Consider the following 17,698-nt stretch of genomic DNA (forward strand, 5'->3'; position numbering starts at 1 on the left):
GGGATTACAGGCGTGCACCAACAAGCCCAGGTCATTTTTGTATTTTTAGTAGAGACAGGGTTTCGCCTTGTTGGCCAGGTTGGTCTCTACTCCTGATCTCAAGCGATCCACCCGTCTCAGCCTTCCAAAGTGCTGGGATTACAGGCGTGAGCCACCGCGCCCGGCCTAGAATTGCATTTTAATGCTTCCTGCTGGAATCGTTACAGTTCTATTTTAATGTGTCTAAGAAAAAATACGACTAGCACACCAAACGTAATTTCTCAGAGGTTACTGCATAGAATGAGACTAGATTTTAAAAGTGAGTGGCTTTCAAACCAACTATTAAGTAATAGTACAGGTGGTGACCAGCAGATGTGATAAAATGGCTCTGGTTACAAGAGCTTTCCTTCAGGGAACCACAATGTGCCTGGAAGCCACAACTGCCCCCAGTGGGGAAAGAAGTAGAAGGCCCGTCCTCCTTTCCCTAATCTCCCCAGGGCTGTGCCCCTCCCTGGGCTCTGGGACTCTGACTGACCAGGCACGGGGGTGATAAGGTGACGCTTGGGCGGCGTGTCCTGCCGGGCTGGTCTCAAAGCAGGAGGCCGGACTGGTTGGAGAGATGAACAGGTCAGTGGCAAGGCACCCCGCCAGGCTCCCGGATGGATGCAGCTCAAGGGGCTCTGCAATCTCTGCAGCCCTCTCCACCACGGGGTCCCATCCCCACCCCCAGCAGGGCTCAGGACCCAGAAGCCCCGCCCCCCACTGCTGACCTGCCCTGCTCTTGAGGGCCTCGAAAGCCTCCAGCTCCACAGGCATCACCATGCTGTCGAAGCGGCCCAGGTCTGTGGGGGCCACCACACTCCTGGGAGAGGGCGAGAGACAGCAGGGGTGGGAGGGGCAGGCAGGATTTCAGTTCTGGAGGTGCCAGGATGCCCTTCAGCCCTCGGGAGGTTGGGGGTGGTACCAGGGAACCCCTTCCTGCCCTCAAGCCCTCTCTGCAACCTCCTCCCACCTGATGTCCCGCAGCAGCAGCAGCTTCTCGGGCCTGTCAAGGATGGCCAGCAGGGGCCTCACCAGGTCCTCTATGCCTCCCTCGTGCACATACTGCAGATAGAGGCAGCACAGGTCAGACAGCAGTGGGGACTTCCAGAGCTGAGTGAGGGGGACACCAGGGCATGCAGGTGTTTCTTCTACGCATGTAGGGACCTATCCAGCCCTGCATGCCTTGGGAAAGGTTCACTCCACCCCCAGCTGCCACAGGGTGGTCTGATCTTGGTGACGGGGTGGAAGCCTGCAGTAATAACAGACCTGCAATAAATGGCAACAGCATCGGTAACAGCTTTGGGACAGACACTTTTCCAAGCCTTTTACATACCGTCTCTCAGCAACCACCCTGAGAAATGGTATTAATTATTCCCGTTTTACAGATGCGGAAACTGAGGCTCAGAGAGAAGGACTTCACTCAAAGCCACACAGATAAGGAAGTGTGAAGAGGGATTGGAACCCGGGAAGTCTAACTCTTGCCTGCTGTGATGCCGGAAAAGGATGTGCAGGGAGTGGACTCTCCTCCCCACCCCCACATCCCAGGCAGAAGGAAGGAATTTGAGCCAAACTCTAGGCTGTGTGCCCGGCTGTCCCAGCATGTGTCTGCACACAGACCTACAAATTAGGCTTTGTTCGGGGCTGGAATAGGAGCCTTGGGGAAGGGCTGGCTCTGCAGACAGCCTCTCCAATCAGTTCCCTTGGAGGGGGGCGGGGTGGAGCCCCTTCTGCCTGGCACTGCCCGGATGCCACCAGCCACACCCCACTGACTCTGAAGACCTGAACACTGGGAGCCATCCCATTTGGACAGCACACCGCCCCCTTGTGGCAAGAGGGAGACTGAGTCAGGGACATGCACGCATAGAACACTTTCTATGGGCACAGGCACAGAGACAGAGCATGCCCTGGTGGTCAGAGTGAGTCATTCATAAATATCTGGAAATAAATACAATACAAACGATGTGTGTGGCCCCAAACCACACACAGTTACAGCGACTCACACATACACATATCAATAATACATTCCCTTTTGTCTGGAGAGACACATGTGGTGCAGAACCAGCCTCATATGTGCATATGCTTTAAGTCTGTGGACTTGGATTCGGTACCCACTAAGTGCCAGGCCCTGTACTGGGCAGCGGGGGCACAATGATCCTGTCTCAGATCTTCAGGAACTGGGTCTAGTGGGAGCGAGGGGAAGATGAGTCACATACCCCAGTGAACTACAAACCATGGGCAATGGGGCACAGGGAGTCTCAGAGGAAGGTGGAAAGATCCCAGTGGGCTTCATGGAAGTGGTGGTATTTTGACTGATTCTTAGAAGATAGATGTAGGGAACAGCACAAAAGTTGGGAAGAAAGTGTTGCAAAGGTGGTGTGGAAAAATGAGCAGATAGTGGTTTAAACGTGGCTATGGGGTCCATGAAGAGCCTCCCTGCAGGGCTGCTGCACAGGTTGTGACTGTGTGAGTAGCGTCTCTGAAGTTGTGCAGGTTGTAACCTGTATAAACCTATGCGGCGGCCGTGGGAAAGTGGAGGTTGGTGGGTTAGGGAGTTGAATCTGGGAGGACCTCGAATGTGAGAGCCAAAGACAATGGGTCACCTCTGCCAAAGACAGTGGGTCACCAGGTGGCTTGGGGAGTGTACGGCGATCAGACCGGGGTTTCTTTTCTTTCTTTCTCTTTTTTTTTTTTTTTTTTTTTTGAGACGGATTTTCGCTCTTGTTCTCAGGTTGGAGTGCAATGGCACGATCTTGGCTCACTGCAACCTCCACCTCCAGAGTTCAAGCGATTCTCCTGCCTCAGCCTGCCGAGTAGCTGGGATTACAGGTGCCCACCACCATGCCCAGCTATTTTTTTTTTTTTTTTGTATTTTCAGTAGAGATGGGGGTTTCACCATGTTGGACACGCTGGTCTCAAACTCCTGACTTCAGGTGATCCGCTCACCTCGGCCTCCCAAAGTGCTGGGATTACAGGCATGAGCCACCGCGCCTGGCCAACCAGAGAGGGGTTTCTGATTCCTGGTCTGGCAGCTGTAGAGAGATGGCTCACATGGGGAGAGAGGGGAAGCCTGGGGTTCAGGGCTACATGCCCCAGTCACTAGGAGAACTTTACTCATCACTCCAGCCAGGGCTTCATCGCAGAGTTTCTGACCTCTTGGTGTGGGGGGCTTGGGTCAGGTTTGGGTGGTGGTTGAGCTCGGCAGGTGGTATGGGAGCACAGTGGGAGGTTTGGGCAGAGGAGAAGGGAGGGATGAGGGAAAAGGAGCTGCCAAAGAGACAGACCCAGAGCCCCACCTCGTGGCCAAGCCTGCACTGCAGGCCTACTGGAGGCTGGTACACGCCGCCCTACTTAGCGCTGGGAGCTGAGGGTGACATTTTCTGAGTTTAGCCCAAAGCCCCTTAGCTTCCCCCAGCACACACCCCCATCTGCAGCTCTGCTGCAAACCGGGCGTTGGTAACAGGATGCATAAATGACCATGTCTCAGTCTCCAGATGACAATGCATGGACACACACACACACTAGCCAGACACGTGCTTGCTCACATGCACACACACACACACACAATCATGCAGTCATATCAATACAAACCAGGTACCCCACAGACACGCCAGTGCACACACCACACAGACATACAACACAGCCCCACTTTGAGTAAGGTGAAGGGTGAGGGAATCCACAAACAATTTTTCAAGACCCCCTAGCTCGCCCTCACACACAGTGTGCAGACTCCTCACAGAGCCCAGTGTACACACACAGGCCTTCCTGAGACAGGGACAGGAGAGGACCTGCCAGTCCTGGAGTGAGTGAGCTGTGCCCCACAGCCTCCCCAACAGGTGGGCCCGAGACTCCTTCGAATCTGACTCTCTCCCCACCCTGGGGCCCTCTGGTTCTTTTTGAAGTGGAAGGGAACAGAGAACAAGTTTAGGTGTTGGGGGAGGCAAAGGATTACTTACTTGGGCAACAGGGGAGAGGACCTGGCATGAAGCCAGGCTTGCTGGCTGACCCAGGAGCAGAGGGTGGCATGCAGTGAAGGATGGAGGCTCGGAGAGGGCAGAGGCAGGTGACTGCAGGGACTCACTTTCTCCACTTGGCACCTGTCCACTCCTTCTCTTCTCAGCTTAAATATCGCCTCCTCTAGGAGGGCCTCCCAGCCCACACCATCTAATGTGTGTCTCCTGGGTTACCCTCTCATGTTCTTTTTCTTCACAGCTCTTCATGTGACTCATCACCATGGGCGTTTAGGTTCTAGTGATTTTCTAGCTCTTCTTCCTGTGAGCTGGCAGATGTATGTGTGTGTGTGTGTGTGTGTGTGCGTGTGTGTGTGAGACAGGGGTGACTTCTGATTTTACTGACCACTAGCCTCCTGGCATCAAGCCCAGACACTGGTCAGTGGACAGTCGCCTGAATGAATGATGGGCTGGGTGACTGAAGGACCGTGTGCCAGGGCTGTGGATGGGATGAAGGCTTACCCGGGAGCAGTGGCGGGTGACAGCCAGCACCTCGTCATCAGTCAGCAGCCTCTGGGCCAGGTCCTGAATGAGGGGCCGCCGGCTCTCCCAGGCCTGAACCTGCTCATCCACATTAGGCAGCTGGCTGGAGGGACTCCCAGACCTGGCAGACAGCAGGGCCCGGCCTCTCTCCCGGTCTGCAGGGCAGGAGCCATCGGGGAGGGGAGAGGGGCTTCCCTCAGCAGGGCTGGGCCCCAGAACTGGCCAGCTGAGAGCCCAGGTACCTGGGGCAGAATCCTAGCCTAGCCTATATGCTCCCCACCATGGTTGCCCACAGCAACCTGCCCACCAATGCAGCACAAACCCCAGCCCTCAGCCCCAACACGGACCCCTATACCAGTCTGTTTCTTAATGGGATCTTAGCCCAGTGCCCTCAGGGCCCCCTGAACATGCACTGTCATAGTAGTCTGTTCCCCAGTGGATCCCCAGCACAGGCTCCCTCATCACCCCCAAATATATCTTTGGGAGTCCCAACACAAGCTCCTAAAATGCACCCCAATATCTGTCTGCCACCCTATCTTTCCTAGTCAGCTTAGTCCAATTCTTTTAGCTGCCCCCAATACGTACCATTCTACTTGCCTGATCCCCCATGCTTGACCCTGACTGAGTTTAGTCCAGAGCCACTCAGCTGGCCCCCAGCATGCACCCTCATCTGCCGCTCTACTGTAAACTAGGCCTTGGTAAAGGGATGCATGAATTACCGCGTCTCAGTCTCCAGGTGACAAACTTCTGCACCGGGCCCATGCCCCCTGCTATGAAGAAGAAAGAGGCTCAGCTGCAGGCCTTGGCCCCCAGTCTGAAAATGGGGTTCAGGAGGGCTCAGGACAAGCTGGAATGGAAAATTCAGACTGGAAGTAGGTGGGACAGGGAGGCAAGAGGCCTGGCCCTGAGAGGCTTGAAGGCAATGCTCAGGCTATGGACTTCCTTCATAGGCAATGGGGAGTCAGGATGGTTTTGGATCAAGAGAGGGTGCAGTCTGAGCACTGCTTATGCAAATTCACTTGGAAGCAAATGTATGGAGGGAAGAACCTCAGGGACAGAGCTTGGAGAAGTACCTACCTTCAGGGAACAGAGGGAAAAAGAGGAGCCTTGGAAGGAGCTAGAGGAGTGGCCAGAGAGGTGGGAGGAGAACAGGCAGAGGGCAGGGCCTTGGGAACTGTGGGAAGAGAGATGCGCCGATGGAGAGGGGCCAGGCAGCTGTAATTGGAAGGGATTCTCTCTCCCATGGTACAATCACCTTGAGACCCCAGAACATCCCACCCCAGGGCGAAGCAGGGTCCAGCTCCTCATCCTCTGGTTGTTTTGTTGATCTGACATCCACCCCCCTCTTCTGAAAACAGCACCCTGATTTTCCCCTGGGGACCCACCCCACTCTGTTCTTAGCCCGTGTACTCCAGGGTGGGTACATGACCCAGGCTGGCCAACAAAAGCACTTTCTCTCCCACATCACAGCGATTTATTCTGCATGGCACAGGATCTCAGCCGGGCCAGGGAGAGCCTACCCTGGGACTTCAGCTGGAACTATTTAAGGAGAAGCACTTTCCCCTGGGGTTGCTATGCAATAGAGGCCATCTTACCCCCAGGTGGGCAAAGCCCCACAATAGCGAAGTCAACTCATGGGAGAGATGGAGGGGGACAGATGTCTGATAATGTTGCTCAGATGTTTAGACCCAGCTTAAATCAGCAGCTGAGCCAAGACGTGCTTTATTTTTCTTTTACTTTTTTTTTTTCTTTAGAGACGGGGTCTTGCTATGTTGCCCAGGCTGGTCTTAAACTCCTGGGCTGAAGTGATCTTGCTGCTTCAGCTTCCAGAGTAGTTGGAATTGGCCAGGTGTAGTAGATCACGCCTGTAATCCTAGCACTTTGGGAGGCTGAGGCGGGTAGATAGCTTGAGTCCAGGAGTTTGAGACTAGCCTGGGCAACATGGTGAAACCCCCATCTCTACAAAAAGATACAAAAAAATTAGCTGAGCATGCTGATGCACACGTGTCATGCCAGTACTTTGGGAGGCTGAGGTGGAAGGATCTCTTGAGCGTGGGAGGCGGAGGTCGCAGTGAGCTGATATGGTGCCATTACACTCCAGCCTGGACAACAAGAGCAAAACTCCATCTCAAAAAAAAAAAAAAAAAAAAAAAAAAAAAAGAAAGAAAGAAAAAGAAAGAAAGAAAGGAAAGAAAGAGAAAGAAAAGAAAGAAAAAGAAATAGGTATTATTACCCCCATTTTACTCATGAGGAAACTGAGGCTCTCAGGGGTTGAATAGGGACTCAGCTGGTAAGAGGCGGTGTGGGATCTCAACTCAGAACTGCTGAATGCCGAAGCTAGTGGACTTGACCTTGTCTTCCTGTTTGATCAGCCCACTACTTACCTTTCTCCATGTCCAGGCGAGGGCAAGTTTTGGCCAGGCTCCCGCTGTCCGGTGTCCAGGCCTCTCTGCGCCCGTCCCGTGCTAGCCTCCCCTGCCTCCCTCCCTTGAAGAAGAGGTTCATCAGCGTCTTGGAGCGCTGCAGGGCACCCTTCTCCCCAGTGGACCCCGACTTCTCCTTCTTCCGCTGCTTCTTCTCCTCTGCAGACAGAGGGAGCAACCGGGGGAGCTGGAGGGGTGGGCAGAAGGAAAGGAGGAGGGGCAGGGGTGTGGGGAGGGACAGAGAGAAGGGAGAGGAGAGGGCAGACAGGATCTGCAGCTATGCCAGGGTTGGAGTGCGGTTCCTCTTCCGACTTTCTGACCCTTTTCCCCACCGCACAGCTGTGGCTATGTATGGAATCTCCCTTGAGACCCAGTTAGAGAAGGGCACACATGCGTGTGTGTGTGTGAGCGACTGTGTGTGTAAATAGGCCTGGGAGCTCCAGGATCCAGGGGCTGGGGTTAGGGCTGGTTCGGGGAACAGGGGCTGAGACTAAGGGTGAATGTGGGGTCCAGGACTAATTTAAAGTGGAGCCCGCAGCAGGGTCTGAGCAGCCTGGAGCTTGGGTTGAGCAGGGGCTGCGTCAAGGCCTGGGGCAAAGGGAGGTTTGAGCCCAGGACAGGGTGTGAGACAGGTTTTGGACCAGTGGCTGTGGAGGGAGCAGCAGCTACCCATCCCCCACGTACCCCACAAGGTCAGGTAGCTCTGGGAGCGCGTGATGGGGGGCCGGGGTCGGCTGAGGGCCAGCAGCAAAGCCGTCTTGGGAGACTCAGAGATCGCAGAGTCAAGGCGGCGACCGGGCTGGGGGCCGTCCGAGCGGATGGTGGTGTCCTTGAGGATGACTGTGGGCCGCACGCTGCACCAGGTCTCCACCTGGCCTCCCGCATCAGGCTCCGTCTGCATGGCTGTGTCCGCCCGCCCCCAGCCTGGGCCGCGGCTGCCGGGCTCCTCCGGCCCCAGGCAGATGTCCATGCGGTCCGAGGGCAGGGAGTCCGAGCTGTAGGGGGCGCTGGAGGCGCACGAAAAGACGCTGGAGCTGCTCTCAGAGGCCGGGGACAGCTGCTGCAGCACCCCGTTGCTCACTGCAGGGAGTAGGGAAGCCAGGGATCAGCGGGCTTGCTTCAGAGCCCTGCCCGGCTTGCAGACCACCCTTGGGCTTAGGGGTGGAGGAGGCAAGGTCAGGCAGCAGCCTGGGTTAGAACCGCAGTGGTGAGGAACCCGCTGCTCCGAAATGCTGCCACTGACCTAGGGCATGTCACTTCTCGAATCACGCACTGGGACTCCAGACCCTAGGAGAGCCTGCATTTTATCCGCAGATTCTCAGAGGGGAGCCCAGAAATAGCTCTGGACTGTATGAAGGGTCTTGGTTCCTGTCCTTTTCTGCTTCCGCTTCCGCTTCTGCCGCCGCCGCCGCCTCCTCCTCCTCCTCCTCCTCCTCCTCCTCCTCCTCCTCCTCCTCCTCCTCCTCCTCCTCCTCCTCCTCCTCCTCCTCCTCCCCCCCCCCCTCCCTTCTTTCTTCTTCTTCTTTTTTTTCTTTGAGACAGTCTCATTCTATGGCCCTGACTGGAGTGCAGTGATGTGATCTCGGTTCACTGCAACCTCTACTTCCCGAGTTCAAGCGATTCTTGTGCCTCAGCTTCCCGAGTAGCTGGTATTACAGGTGTGCACCACCACACCCAGCTAATTTTTGTATTTTTAGTAGAGACAGGGTTTCATCATATTGGCCAGGCTGGTCTCGAACACCTGACCTCAGGTGATCCACCCACCTCAGCTTCCCAAAGTTTTGGGATTATAGGCATAAGCCACCGTGCCAGGCTTTTTTTTTTTTTTTTTTTTGAGACAGTCTCTCACTGTGTCACCCAGGCTGGAGTGCAGTGGCACAATCACAGCTCCACAGCTCACCACAGCCTCAAACTCCTGGGCTCAGGCAATCTTCCCACCTCAGCCTCCCAAGTAGCACAGACCACAGGCCCTCACCACCACTCCAGTTAATTTTTAAATTATTATTATTATTATTATTTTGAGATGGAGTTTCACTCTTATTGCCCAGGCTGGAGTGCAATGGCACGATCTCTGCTCACTGCAACCTCCGCCTCCTGGGTTCAAGCAATTCTCCTGCCTCAGCCTCCCGAGTAGCTGGGATTACAGGCATGGGCCACCACGCCTGGCTAATTTTGTATTTTTGGTAAAGATTGGGTTTCTCCATGTTGGTCAGGCTGGTCTCGAACTCCCAACCTCAGGTGATCCGCCCACCTCAGCCTCCCAAAGTGCTGGGATTACAGGCGTGAGCCACCGCGGCTGGCTTAAATTATTATTTGTAGAGACGAGATCTACCTATATGGCCCAGACTGGTCTTGAACTCCTGTGCTCAAGCGATCCTCCCACCTCAGCCTCCCAAAATGCTGGGATTACAGGTGTTAGCCACCGAGCCTGGCCCTTTTCTTCTTCAGAGATCTGGGCCCCACCCTCAGGCCTCAGCCCTTTCCCCCCAACCTTGGAGATCTGAGCCACTTACGTCGGTCCAGCCAGCAGTACTCAGAAACCATCTCCTTGTAGGCAGGATACCGGCCAGTCTCCTGGGGAGGGGATAGTGGGCATAGGAGGGAAAGGGGAGCAGTGAGGAGGGAGAGCGAGAATGGGGCGGGGGTGACAGGATGGGAGTAAACTTTCAACTTCATTTCTGTCCTCCAAATTCATCATGCTCTGGCCACACAGGCCACCTTCTTTCTGAACATGCCAAGTTCCTTTGTACCTCAGGGCTTTTGCACCTGCTGTTCACTCTGCCTGGAGGCCGCCCTGACCCCGAGATACAGGGGCCTTCCTGAATTGTTCCATTCCATCTCTGTTAATTTCCTTAGAGCATTTGTCACTATCTGCAAGCATCTAGTTTATTGGTCTGTCTCCCTCCAGTAGCAGATAACTTATCTGTCCTGTTCACTGTTGTAGCCCCAGTACCTGGCACAGTGGCCGGCACATAGCGGGTGCTCAAAAATATTGTTGAATGAATGAAGGGCAGAGTGGGAATGAGGAGAGATGTTTGGGATAATCTGAGAGGAAGGCAAAGGAAAAATGGGATGGGGGAGAGGTAGAAATGGGCGGGGGAGGGCGGCAGAGGAGGCACCCAATGAAGCCTTCACCCCAAGTGAAGGCTTGGGGAAGCAGAAGGGTAGAACAGGGGCCAGGGCTGGGCACCAGGGAAGAGTGAGGTGGCATCCTCCAGGAGCCGGAATGAGAAGACCTGATCCTCAGACAAGTGTGAGACCCACATGAATAATGAATCCAGCTGCCTCCCGTGAAATCCAACCTCTGGCCCCAGCCCAGCCCTCCTAGCTGTATGCCCTGGGGATGCCCATCCCAGGTCCTGTCCAAGCCACAGCCACCACCCCTCCCTTCTGGGCAAGACATTTGTTCCTTTCAACCCTAGGCCTCCACCCTTCATAAGAAAGGGGCACCACTCTGCCACTGTGGGGAGCAGGATTGGAACCACGCCCAGCCACTGACCAGCTGAGTAAGTGACCTGTTCGTGAGTTGCTGTGCCTCTCTAAACCTGTTTCTTCTTCTTCAAAACAGGGATGAGAACAATGCCTGTCTACCTTCTAGTGGCTGTGGGAACGTCGTAAATTGCAGAGCATAATTAAGAACTCGGGTGGTCTGGGAAGCCCCTCCTCTAGCCTCACCTCTCCCTACCCCCACAGTTCTGCCCACCTTGATGGTCAGCATGATGTGCGTTTGGCCCTTCAGCACCTCCACGGCCTGGCTGTGGCTGATGTCGTCAAACCTGACACCGTTGGCCGCCAGGACCTGGTCCCCCACCTTGATGCCATTCTCCTCGGCCAGCCCACCATGGTCCACTCTGAGGCCAGACAGGCATCAGTCTGATAGGCCCCTGGCCTGCCCTCCATCACCCCACTCCAGACCCCCTTCTCTTGGACACAAGACTGCACTAGTCAAGCTCCTTGACCCACCTACTGGGGCCTCCCGCCCCTTCCCAGGCCCTCACTGAGACAGGTGGTTGGCCAGGCCTCACTTGCTGACCATCCCCACATCCCAGCCTAGGCCCCACTCCAGGCCCCATTCTCAGTTCTACCCCAAGACACTTCCTGCCTCAGCCCTCACTTGGACACATAGATGCCCAGGCCAAACTCCTTGCCCCCACGGATGTTGAAGCCCAGGCAGAAGTCGTCGGAGGTTGTGTATAGGTGGACGATGCGCCGGACGCCATCTTCTGAGCTGGTGTCGGAGGGTGTTGAACTGCACTTCTCCACTACCAGGCGCTGATTCACCACATCTACCCTGGACAACAGCAGGGGGCCCTCAGGTGGGGTCCTCCATCCGCTGCCACCCACCACCCTCCCAGCAGCTCTGACAACTGCAGGGAAAGTAGGGGTTGCCTTTGGGGGACTCCCCAGGCCTAAGACCTGCAGTGGGGCATAGGTTCACTAGCTCGGAAACCAGCCTAATTGCCTCTTTTTATTGAGCAGCTGCAATGTGCCAGGACCATTCCTTTTTTTTTTTTTTTTTTTTTTTTTTTTTGAGACAGGGTCTTGCTCTGTCCACCCGGGCTGGAGTGCAGTGGTGTGGTCATGGCTCACTGCGGCCTCAACCTCCTGGGCTCAAGCAGTCCTTCCACCTCAGCCTCTTGAATGGCTGGGACTACAGGCACATGCCCACCATGCCCAGTTTTTTTTTGTTTTTTTTTTTTTTTTTTGAGATGGAGTTTCACTCCTGTTGCCCAGGCTAGAGTGCAATGGTATGATCTCGGCTCACTGCAACCTCCGCCTCCCAGGTTCAAGCGATTCTCCTGCCTCAGCCTCTCGAGTAGCTGGGATTACAGGCATGCTCCACCATGCTTGGTTAATTTTTTATTTTTAGTGGAGACAGGGTTTCTTCATGTTGGTCAGGCTGGTCTTGAACTCCCAACCTCAGGTGATCCGCCTGCCTTAGCCTCCCAAAGTGCTGGGATTACAGGCTTGATCCACCTTGCCCAGCCTTTTTTTTTTTTTTTTTTTTTTAGAGAAGGGGTCTTGCTATGTTGCCTAGGCTAGGCCCCATTTCTAATCCTTACAGCACCCCTGTAGAGAAGTGGCGTTTTGCCTCTGGGTTTCACAGCAGGAGCAGCAGCAATGTGGCAACAGAACCACTGGGATCTGGGAGAGCAGAGCTATTGGAGGAGGGCAGGGGAAAGATGCAGCCTCTCCTTATTTTGAGGTCAGGCCTTTGGATCCCCTGCGTTTCCTGTGCCAGCGAGCAGGAGGAGTAGAAGCCTCTCCTGCCAGTGGGTTTTGGGTGGTGGTAGGGCTGGGGTGGGCTGGGTCAAGGCCAGGGCTAGGATGAGGGAGTTGCTGCTCACCACGTGGTCTTCTCCTTGGAGAACTTGATGCCCGGCACACGGCCCATGCGCCGCACCATCATGTGCAGGCGGCTGCTGCCAGTCAGCACCTTCACGGCGCTACCCATGGTGGTGCTCTCCAGGCTCAGCCCATTCACCTCCGTGATCTTGTCCCCCACGCACAGGCCAGCCCGCTCTGCATCACAGGATGGGAGTGACTGGCATGGGTCCCCAGGGTGGGGCTGAGCCTCCCCCATCAGATGGAGCTCCCTGGGGTCAAACTGAGCTCCTCAATCAGAGTGAGGATTGTCAGAGCAGGGGCTGAGTGTTCCCAGTGCCTAAGGATCTGTCCCTTAAACCATTCTTCCCTGAGGGTTGGCCCTGTCTCCCCATCAATCAGGCCCTCCAGAGCTGGGGACTCTTCCGTCTGTCCCTGACAGCAGCATCCCCTGCCATTCACTGAGATTGGAGTCACATCCTAAGCCTGGACTTCGGCCTGGGGGTTCCGCTTACCTGCACTGCTGCCTTCCTCCACTTTGCTGACGAAGATGCCCAGGCCATGCTCTGAGCCCCCGCGCACGCTGAAGCCCAGCCTCCCTGCTGGACTCTTCTCCACCCGGACTGAATGGATGATGTCACTTTCATCACTGTTGGCTGTGAGGACAGGGATTTAGAGATGCCCCCATGTTCACTGTGGGCACAGAGGGCCCGTGGGTTCCCCAACTTGGGGCCTGTAAAGGCTAGGTTGCTGGGCACAGTCACACAGGCACGTAGGGGCCTAAATGCAGTGGGGCAGGTCAGCCCATTTCTAAGGCCCCTCTGGGTGATTTTTATGTTATTTTTTAAAGAAACAGGGTCTTGCTCTGTCATCCAGGCTGGAGTGCAGTGGTGTGATCATGGCTCACTGCAGCCACAAACTCCTGGGCTCAAGTAACCCTCCTGCCTCAGCCTTCCAAGTAGCTAGGACTACAGGCACACACCACTGTGCCTGGATTAATTTTAAATTTTTTTGTAGAGGCAGGGTCTCACTTTGTTGCCCAGACTGGCCTCAAATCCCTGGCCTCAAGCAATTCTCCCACCTTGACTTTCCAAAGTGCTGGGATTACAGGTGTGAGCCACATATCCTGCCCTCTCTGAGTGATTTTGAGACCATGGGCCAGGACGGTGTGAAAGAAGGTGAGATCAGAGGGACAGGACTCTACACTAAAGACACCATTCTCTAGCCAGGTGTAGTGGTGTATGCCTGTGGTCTCAGCTACACGGAAGGCTGAGGCAGGAGCCCAGGAGGTCGAGGCTGCAGTGACCTGTGTTCACACCACTGCACTCCAGCCTGGGTGACAGAGTGAGACCCTGTCTCGAAAAAAAAAAAAAAAAAAAGAAAGAAAAAGAAAAAAAAAGATACTGTTCTCCTTCCTTCCTAATATGTGTGCGTGTGTGTGTGTGTGTGTGTGTGTGTGTGTGTGTGTATCAGTGCTTTCTGAGCTTCACATGCTCATGGGCCTGGGGTAAGCCAAATTAATAAACAATTCTGATACTCCGAGGGTCAGATGGACAGAGAAGAAGTTTCAGGATTGTGTTCTACGGGGGATGGTTGAGGGTGTCTGTCTTCATCAGCTTGCAGCATAAATTAGTATATTAGCTCTATCTTCAAATGCTTGTAGAGCTACCCTGTGGAAGGCATTAGATGTTTTCATCTGTGTAAACAGAACCTGCCTGCAGTACTCTTGCTCACACAGTGGAATTAGACAGAGGCAGATTTTGTAAGGAAAAACTTTCTAAAACATTCAGCTGTTGGAAATAGAATGAGTTTTCTTTCTTTTTTTTTCCCCGAGACAAAGTCTTGCTCTGTCGCCGAGGCTAGAGTGCAGTGATGCAATCTCGGTTCACTGCAACCTCGGCCTCCTAGGTTTAAGTGATTCTCCTGCCTCAGCCTCCCAGGTAGCTGGGATTACAGGTGTGTGCCACCACACCCGGCTAATTTTTGTATTTTTAGTAGAGATGGGGTTTCACCATATTGGCCAGGCTGGTCTTGAACTCATGACCTTGTGATCCACCTGCCTTGGCCTCCCAAAGCGTTGGGATTACAGGAGTGAGCCATCACCCTGGCCTTGAAATGGAAGGGATTTTATTTATTTATTTATTTATTTATTTATTTATTTATTTGAGACAGAGTCTCGCTCTGTCACCCAGGCTGGACTGCAGTGGTGTGATCTTGGCTCACTGCAAGCTCCACCTCCCAGGTTCATGCCATTCTCCTGCCTCAACCTCCCGAGTAGCTGGGACTACAGGCGCCCGCCACCACGCCCAGCTAATTTTTTTTATTTTTAGTAGAGATGGAGTTTCACCGTGTTGGCCAGGATTGTTTTGATCTCCTGACCTTGTGATCCGCCCGCCTTGGCCTCCCAAAGTGCTGGGATTACAGGCGTGAGCCACCACACCCGGCCAATGGAAGGGATTTTCTAAGACAGATAGTAAGCTTCCCATCTTTGGAGGCATGCAAGCTGGGACCCAGCAAATCTCTATCTGGGATGTTATGGAATCCCTGAGGGCCCTTCCATCTGTTAGACTCTGTGATTCTGGAAGTCAGCGTTCTAGGAACTACCTGGCTACACAGGGAAAGAAACCCTAAACCACACCACACTGCAATATGTATGTGCCCAAGGCGGCCCTCTCCATCACGCTGGGGAAAGTAGGTGGGGAAGGGGGTTCCTAAAGGTTGAACCTGTCGGGGAAGGATTTTTTTTTTTTTTTTTTTTTGAGACTGAATCTTGCTTCTTCTCCCAGGCTGGAGTGCAATGGCTCAATATTGGCTCACTGCAACCTCCGCCTCCTGGGTTTAAGCGATTCTTCTGCCTCAGCCTCCCCAGTAGCTGGGATTACTGGCATGTGCCACCAGGCCGGGCTAATTTTTGTACTTTTAGTAGAAACAGGGTTTCACCATGTTGGCCAGGCTGGTCTCGAACTCCTAACCTCGAGTGATCCACCTGCCTCGGCCTCCCAACGTGCTGGGATTACAGGCATGAGCCACCACGCCCAGGCCAGGTAAGGTTTCTGTAAGGACTCTGATGGGTGGGATTTTGATGTATGGGGGGTAAGCGGGGGGCACTGATGAGGGGGAAGGAGCCAGGGAGGCTCAGCTGTGGGCCCTTGAGGAGGCCTTCCAGTTGCAGAAAAGCAAGAAGGCTGGAGGGGTAAGTTGGGTCCCAAGTGAGAAACTGAGATTTCTTCATAGGTAAGGGTTACTCTAGAGGTGTTTGACAGGGAGAAATCACACACACACACACACACACACTTCAATTTGATCTAAGAGAAGTCAGGTTACAGGGCACGGCCAGGGCAGCTCAGAAAGAAATCCCCAAGGGCAGCCTGTGGGGAGGGGTGGTGCAGGACAGATGTGGGGGCCCAGGGCTTTCCCAGCTGATTAGATTACACAGATCTCAGGACACTTTCAGCCTTAGCCAAGGAGCCTTTTGCTCCCTTGCTACCAACCGTATCTCCTCAGGGCCTCACTGGGGCCTCCCTCGGGCCCTAGGTCAGGGGATGTGAAATCTGAGGTTTTCCAGAAGCCTGGGCCCAGCAAGGATTGAATCTTCTCTACCTCCACTGCCCCAGCCTCTCCCCCAAGTGCTCCACTGCAGCCCCGGGACTATCCTTGCTTCCACTCTTGCCCCCTTTGGCTATTCTCTATACAGTACCCAGAGTCAGCTTTTACATTAGATCATGTCTTTTCCCTGATTAAAAACTTCAACATCTGTTCCTGCTTCTAGAACTCCAGTCTCCTCACCATGCCCTATAAGGCCCTGCCTGGGCTTTCCTCTGTCCACCCCTCCACCCTCCCCTCCACCCTCCCCTCCCTCACTGAGCTCCGGCCACCCTGATCTTCCTGTTCCTCGTGGAGGCCAAGCCCTTCCAGTGTCCCCTCTGCCTGCAGTGCTCCTGCCCAGGCCTTTAGAAGGTCAGTTCCTCTTCCTCATTCTCCTCCTGGCTCAGACACCACTTTCTCGGAGAAGGCTTCCTGGAGTGTCCTACCCCTCCTCCCAGTGAGTCCCTCTTGTAGGGCTTCTCAAAGCGTGATGCTGGATCAGCAGCGTCAGTGTCGTCTGAGAACTTGCTAAAAATGGGAATTCTTTCGCTTTACCACAGACTCACTGGACCAGAAGCTCTGGGACTGAGCCCTGCATTGTATCCCTGAACGAGCCTTCCTGGCAATTCTGAGGCATCTGAGGTTTGAGAAGCACCATTCTATCATATCATCAGATGATCACCTTCTGACTCTTCCCATCCTTTGTCGTCATTCACTTATTTGTGTTATTTATCTGTCTCTTTTCACTAGACTGTAAGTTCAATCATGGTAGGGACTTCATAATTCTCTTCTAGTATATCTCCAATATGTTGGACAGCGCTTGGTATTTGATAAGTATTTTTTTGAATAAGTGAAAGAATAAATGGATGGATGGATGGGCAAAGTAGGAAAGTGAGGAGAAATGCATTAAGGGTAATGCTTTCCTGGATTAAAGGTAATGCATTTTCTCTGGGACCAGTTGAATTTAAGGAGCTGGTGAGATCTCATGGGGCTGATGTAGGTGGCAATGTCCCTCTTCCCACCGTGTATTCCTTATCAGTTACTTTACTCCCCGGAAGTGATCTAAATAATAACATGGGGCAGGGTTTCAGGCTGCGGTGACTTGGGAGATATCTGTGCTCAGGCAGAGGGGTGAATTCTGAGCTCAGAGGGTCCCAGCCCAGTCAGAGGAGAAGCCAAGTGGTCAGAGCAACTCCTCAGTCCCTCACTGCTAGGAGATGCTGCTTCCTTGGCTGCACAGTGGCACTAGCATGAGGCAGAGGGAGAAAGCAATCATGAAACCCCTGGAAGAGGATCTTTAGAGGGACGATATAGGCCAGGCGTGGTGGCTCATGCCTATAATCCCAGCACTTTGGGAGGCTGAGGCCAGAAGATCACTTGAGCCTAGGAGTTCAAGACCAGCCTGGGCAACATGGTGAAACTGTATCTACAAAAAATAAAATAAAATAAAATCAGCCGGGCTTGGTGTTGCATGCCTATAGTTCTGGCTACTTAGGAGGCTGAGGCTGGAGGATCACTTGAGCCCAGAAGTTTGAGGCTGCAGTGAGCTATGATCACACCACTGCACTTCAGCTTGGGTGGGCGACAGAGCAAGACCCTTACCCTCTTAAAAAAAAAAAAAGACGTTATAAACAGCCCTTGCATCATACATGGGTAAAGGGAAGGGGAGAGAGAGAGAAAGAGAGAGAAAGACAAAGAGTGTATCAGAGGGAGTATAGGTTAGTTCTTTTAATAGAATGGGACTAATAAAGACAGTTATGCGGTGCCTGCTTCCTTTTTCCCCAATGTCTCCTGACTTCTCTGGGGACTTCTGCTCCCTCACCAGAATGACCGTGGTGACCCTCAGCAGTGCCC

At 53.9% G+C, this 17,698-nt stretch overlaps 1 protein-coding gene across 3 annotated transcripts in view; it reads right to left on the bottom strand.

Moving 5' to 3' along the window:
* Positions 1–17,698, bottom strand: part of PDZD7 (PDZ domain containing 7) — a 23,687-nt gene that overhangs the window by 3,533 nt on the left and 2,456 nt on the right. The window contains 12 exon segments of one of the 3 annotated variants that reach the window (NM_001374347.1): positions 515–586; positions 750–841; positions 992–1,083; positions 4,491–4,666; positions 5,231–5,281; positions 6,896–7,093; positions 7,619–8,014; positions 9,448–9,508; positions 10,638–10,785; positions 11,049–11,225; positions 12,283–12,457; positions 12,775–12,915. In NM_001374347.1, the coding sequence (NP_001361276.1) occupies positions 515–586; positions 750–841; positions 992–1,083; positions 4,491–4,666; positions 5,231–5,281; positions 6,896–7,093; positions 7,619–8,014; positions 9,448–9,508; positions 10,638–10,785; positions 11,049–11,225; positions 12,283–12,457; positions 12,775–12,915 (1,779 nt within the window). 3 annotated transcript variants of the gene reach the window in all.

Source organism: Pongo abelii, chromosome 8 (genome assembly GCF_028885655.2).
Source record: "Pongo abelii isolate AG06213 chromosome 8, NHGRI_mPonAbe1-v2.0_pri, whole genome shotgun sequence".
Taxonomy (NCBI): Eukaryota; Metazoa; Chordata; class Mammalia; order Primates; family Hominidae; genus Pongo; species Pongo abelii.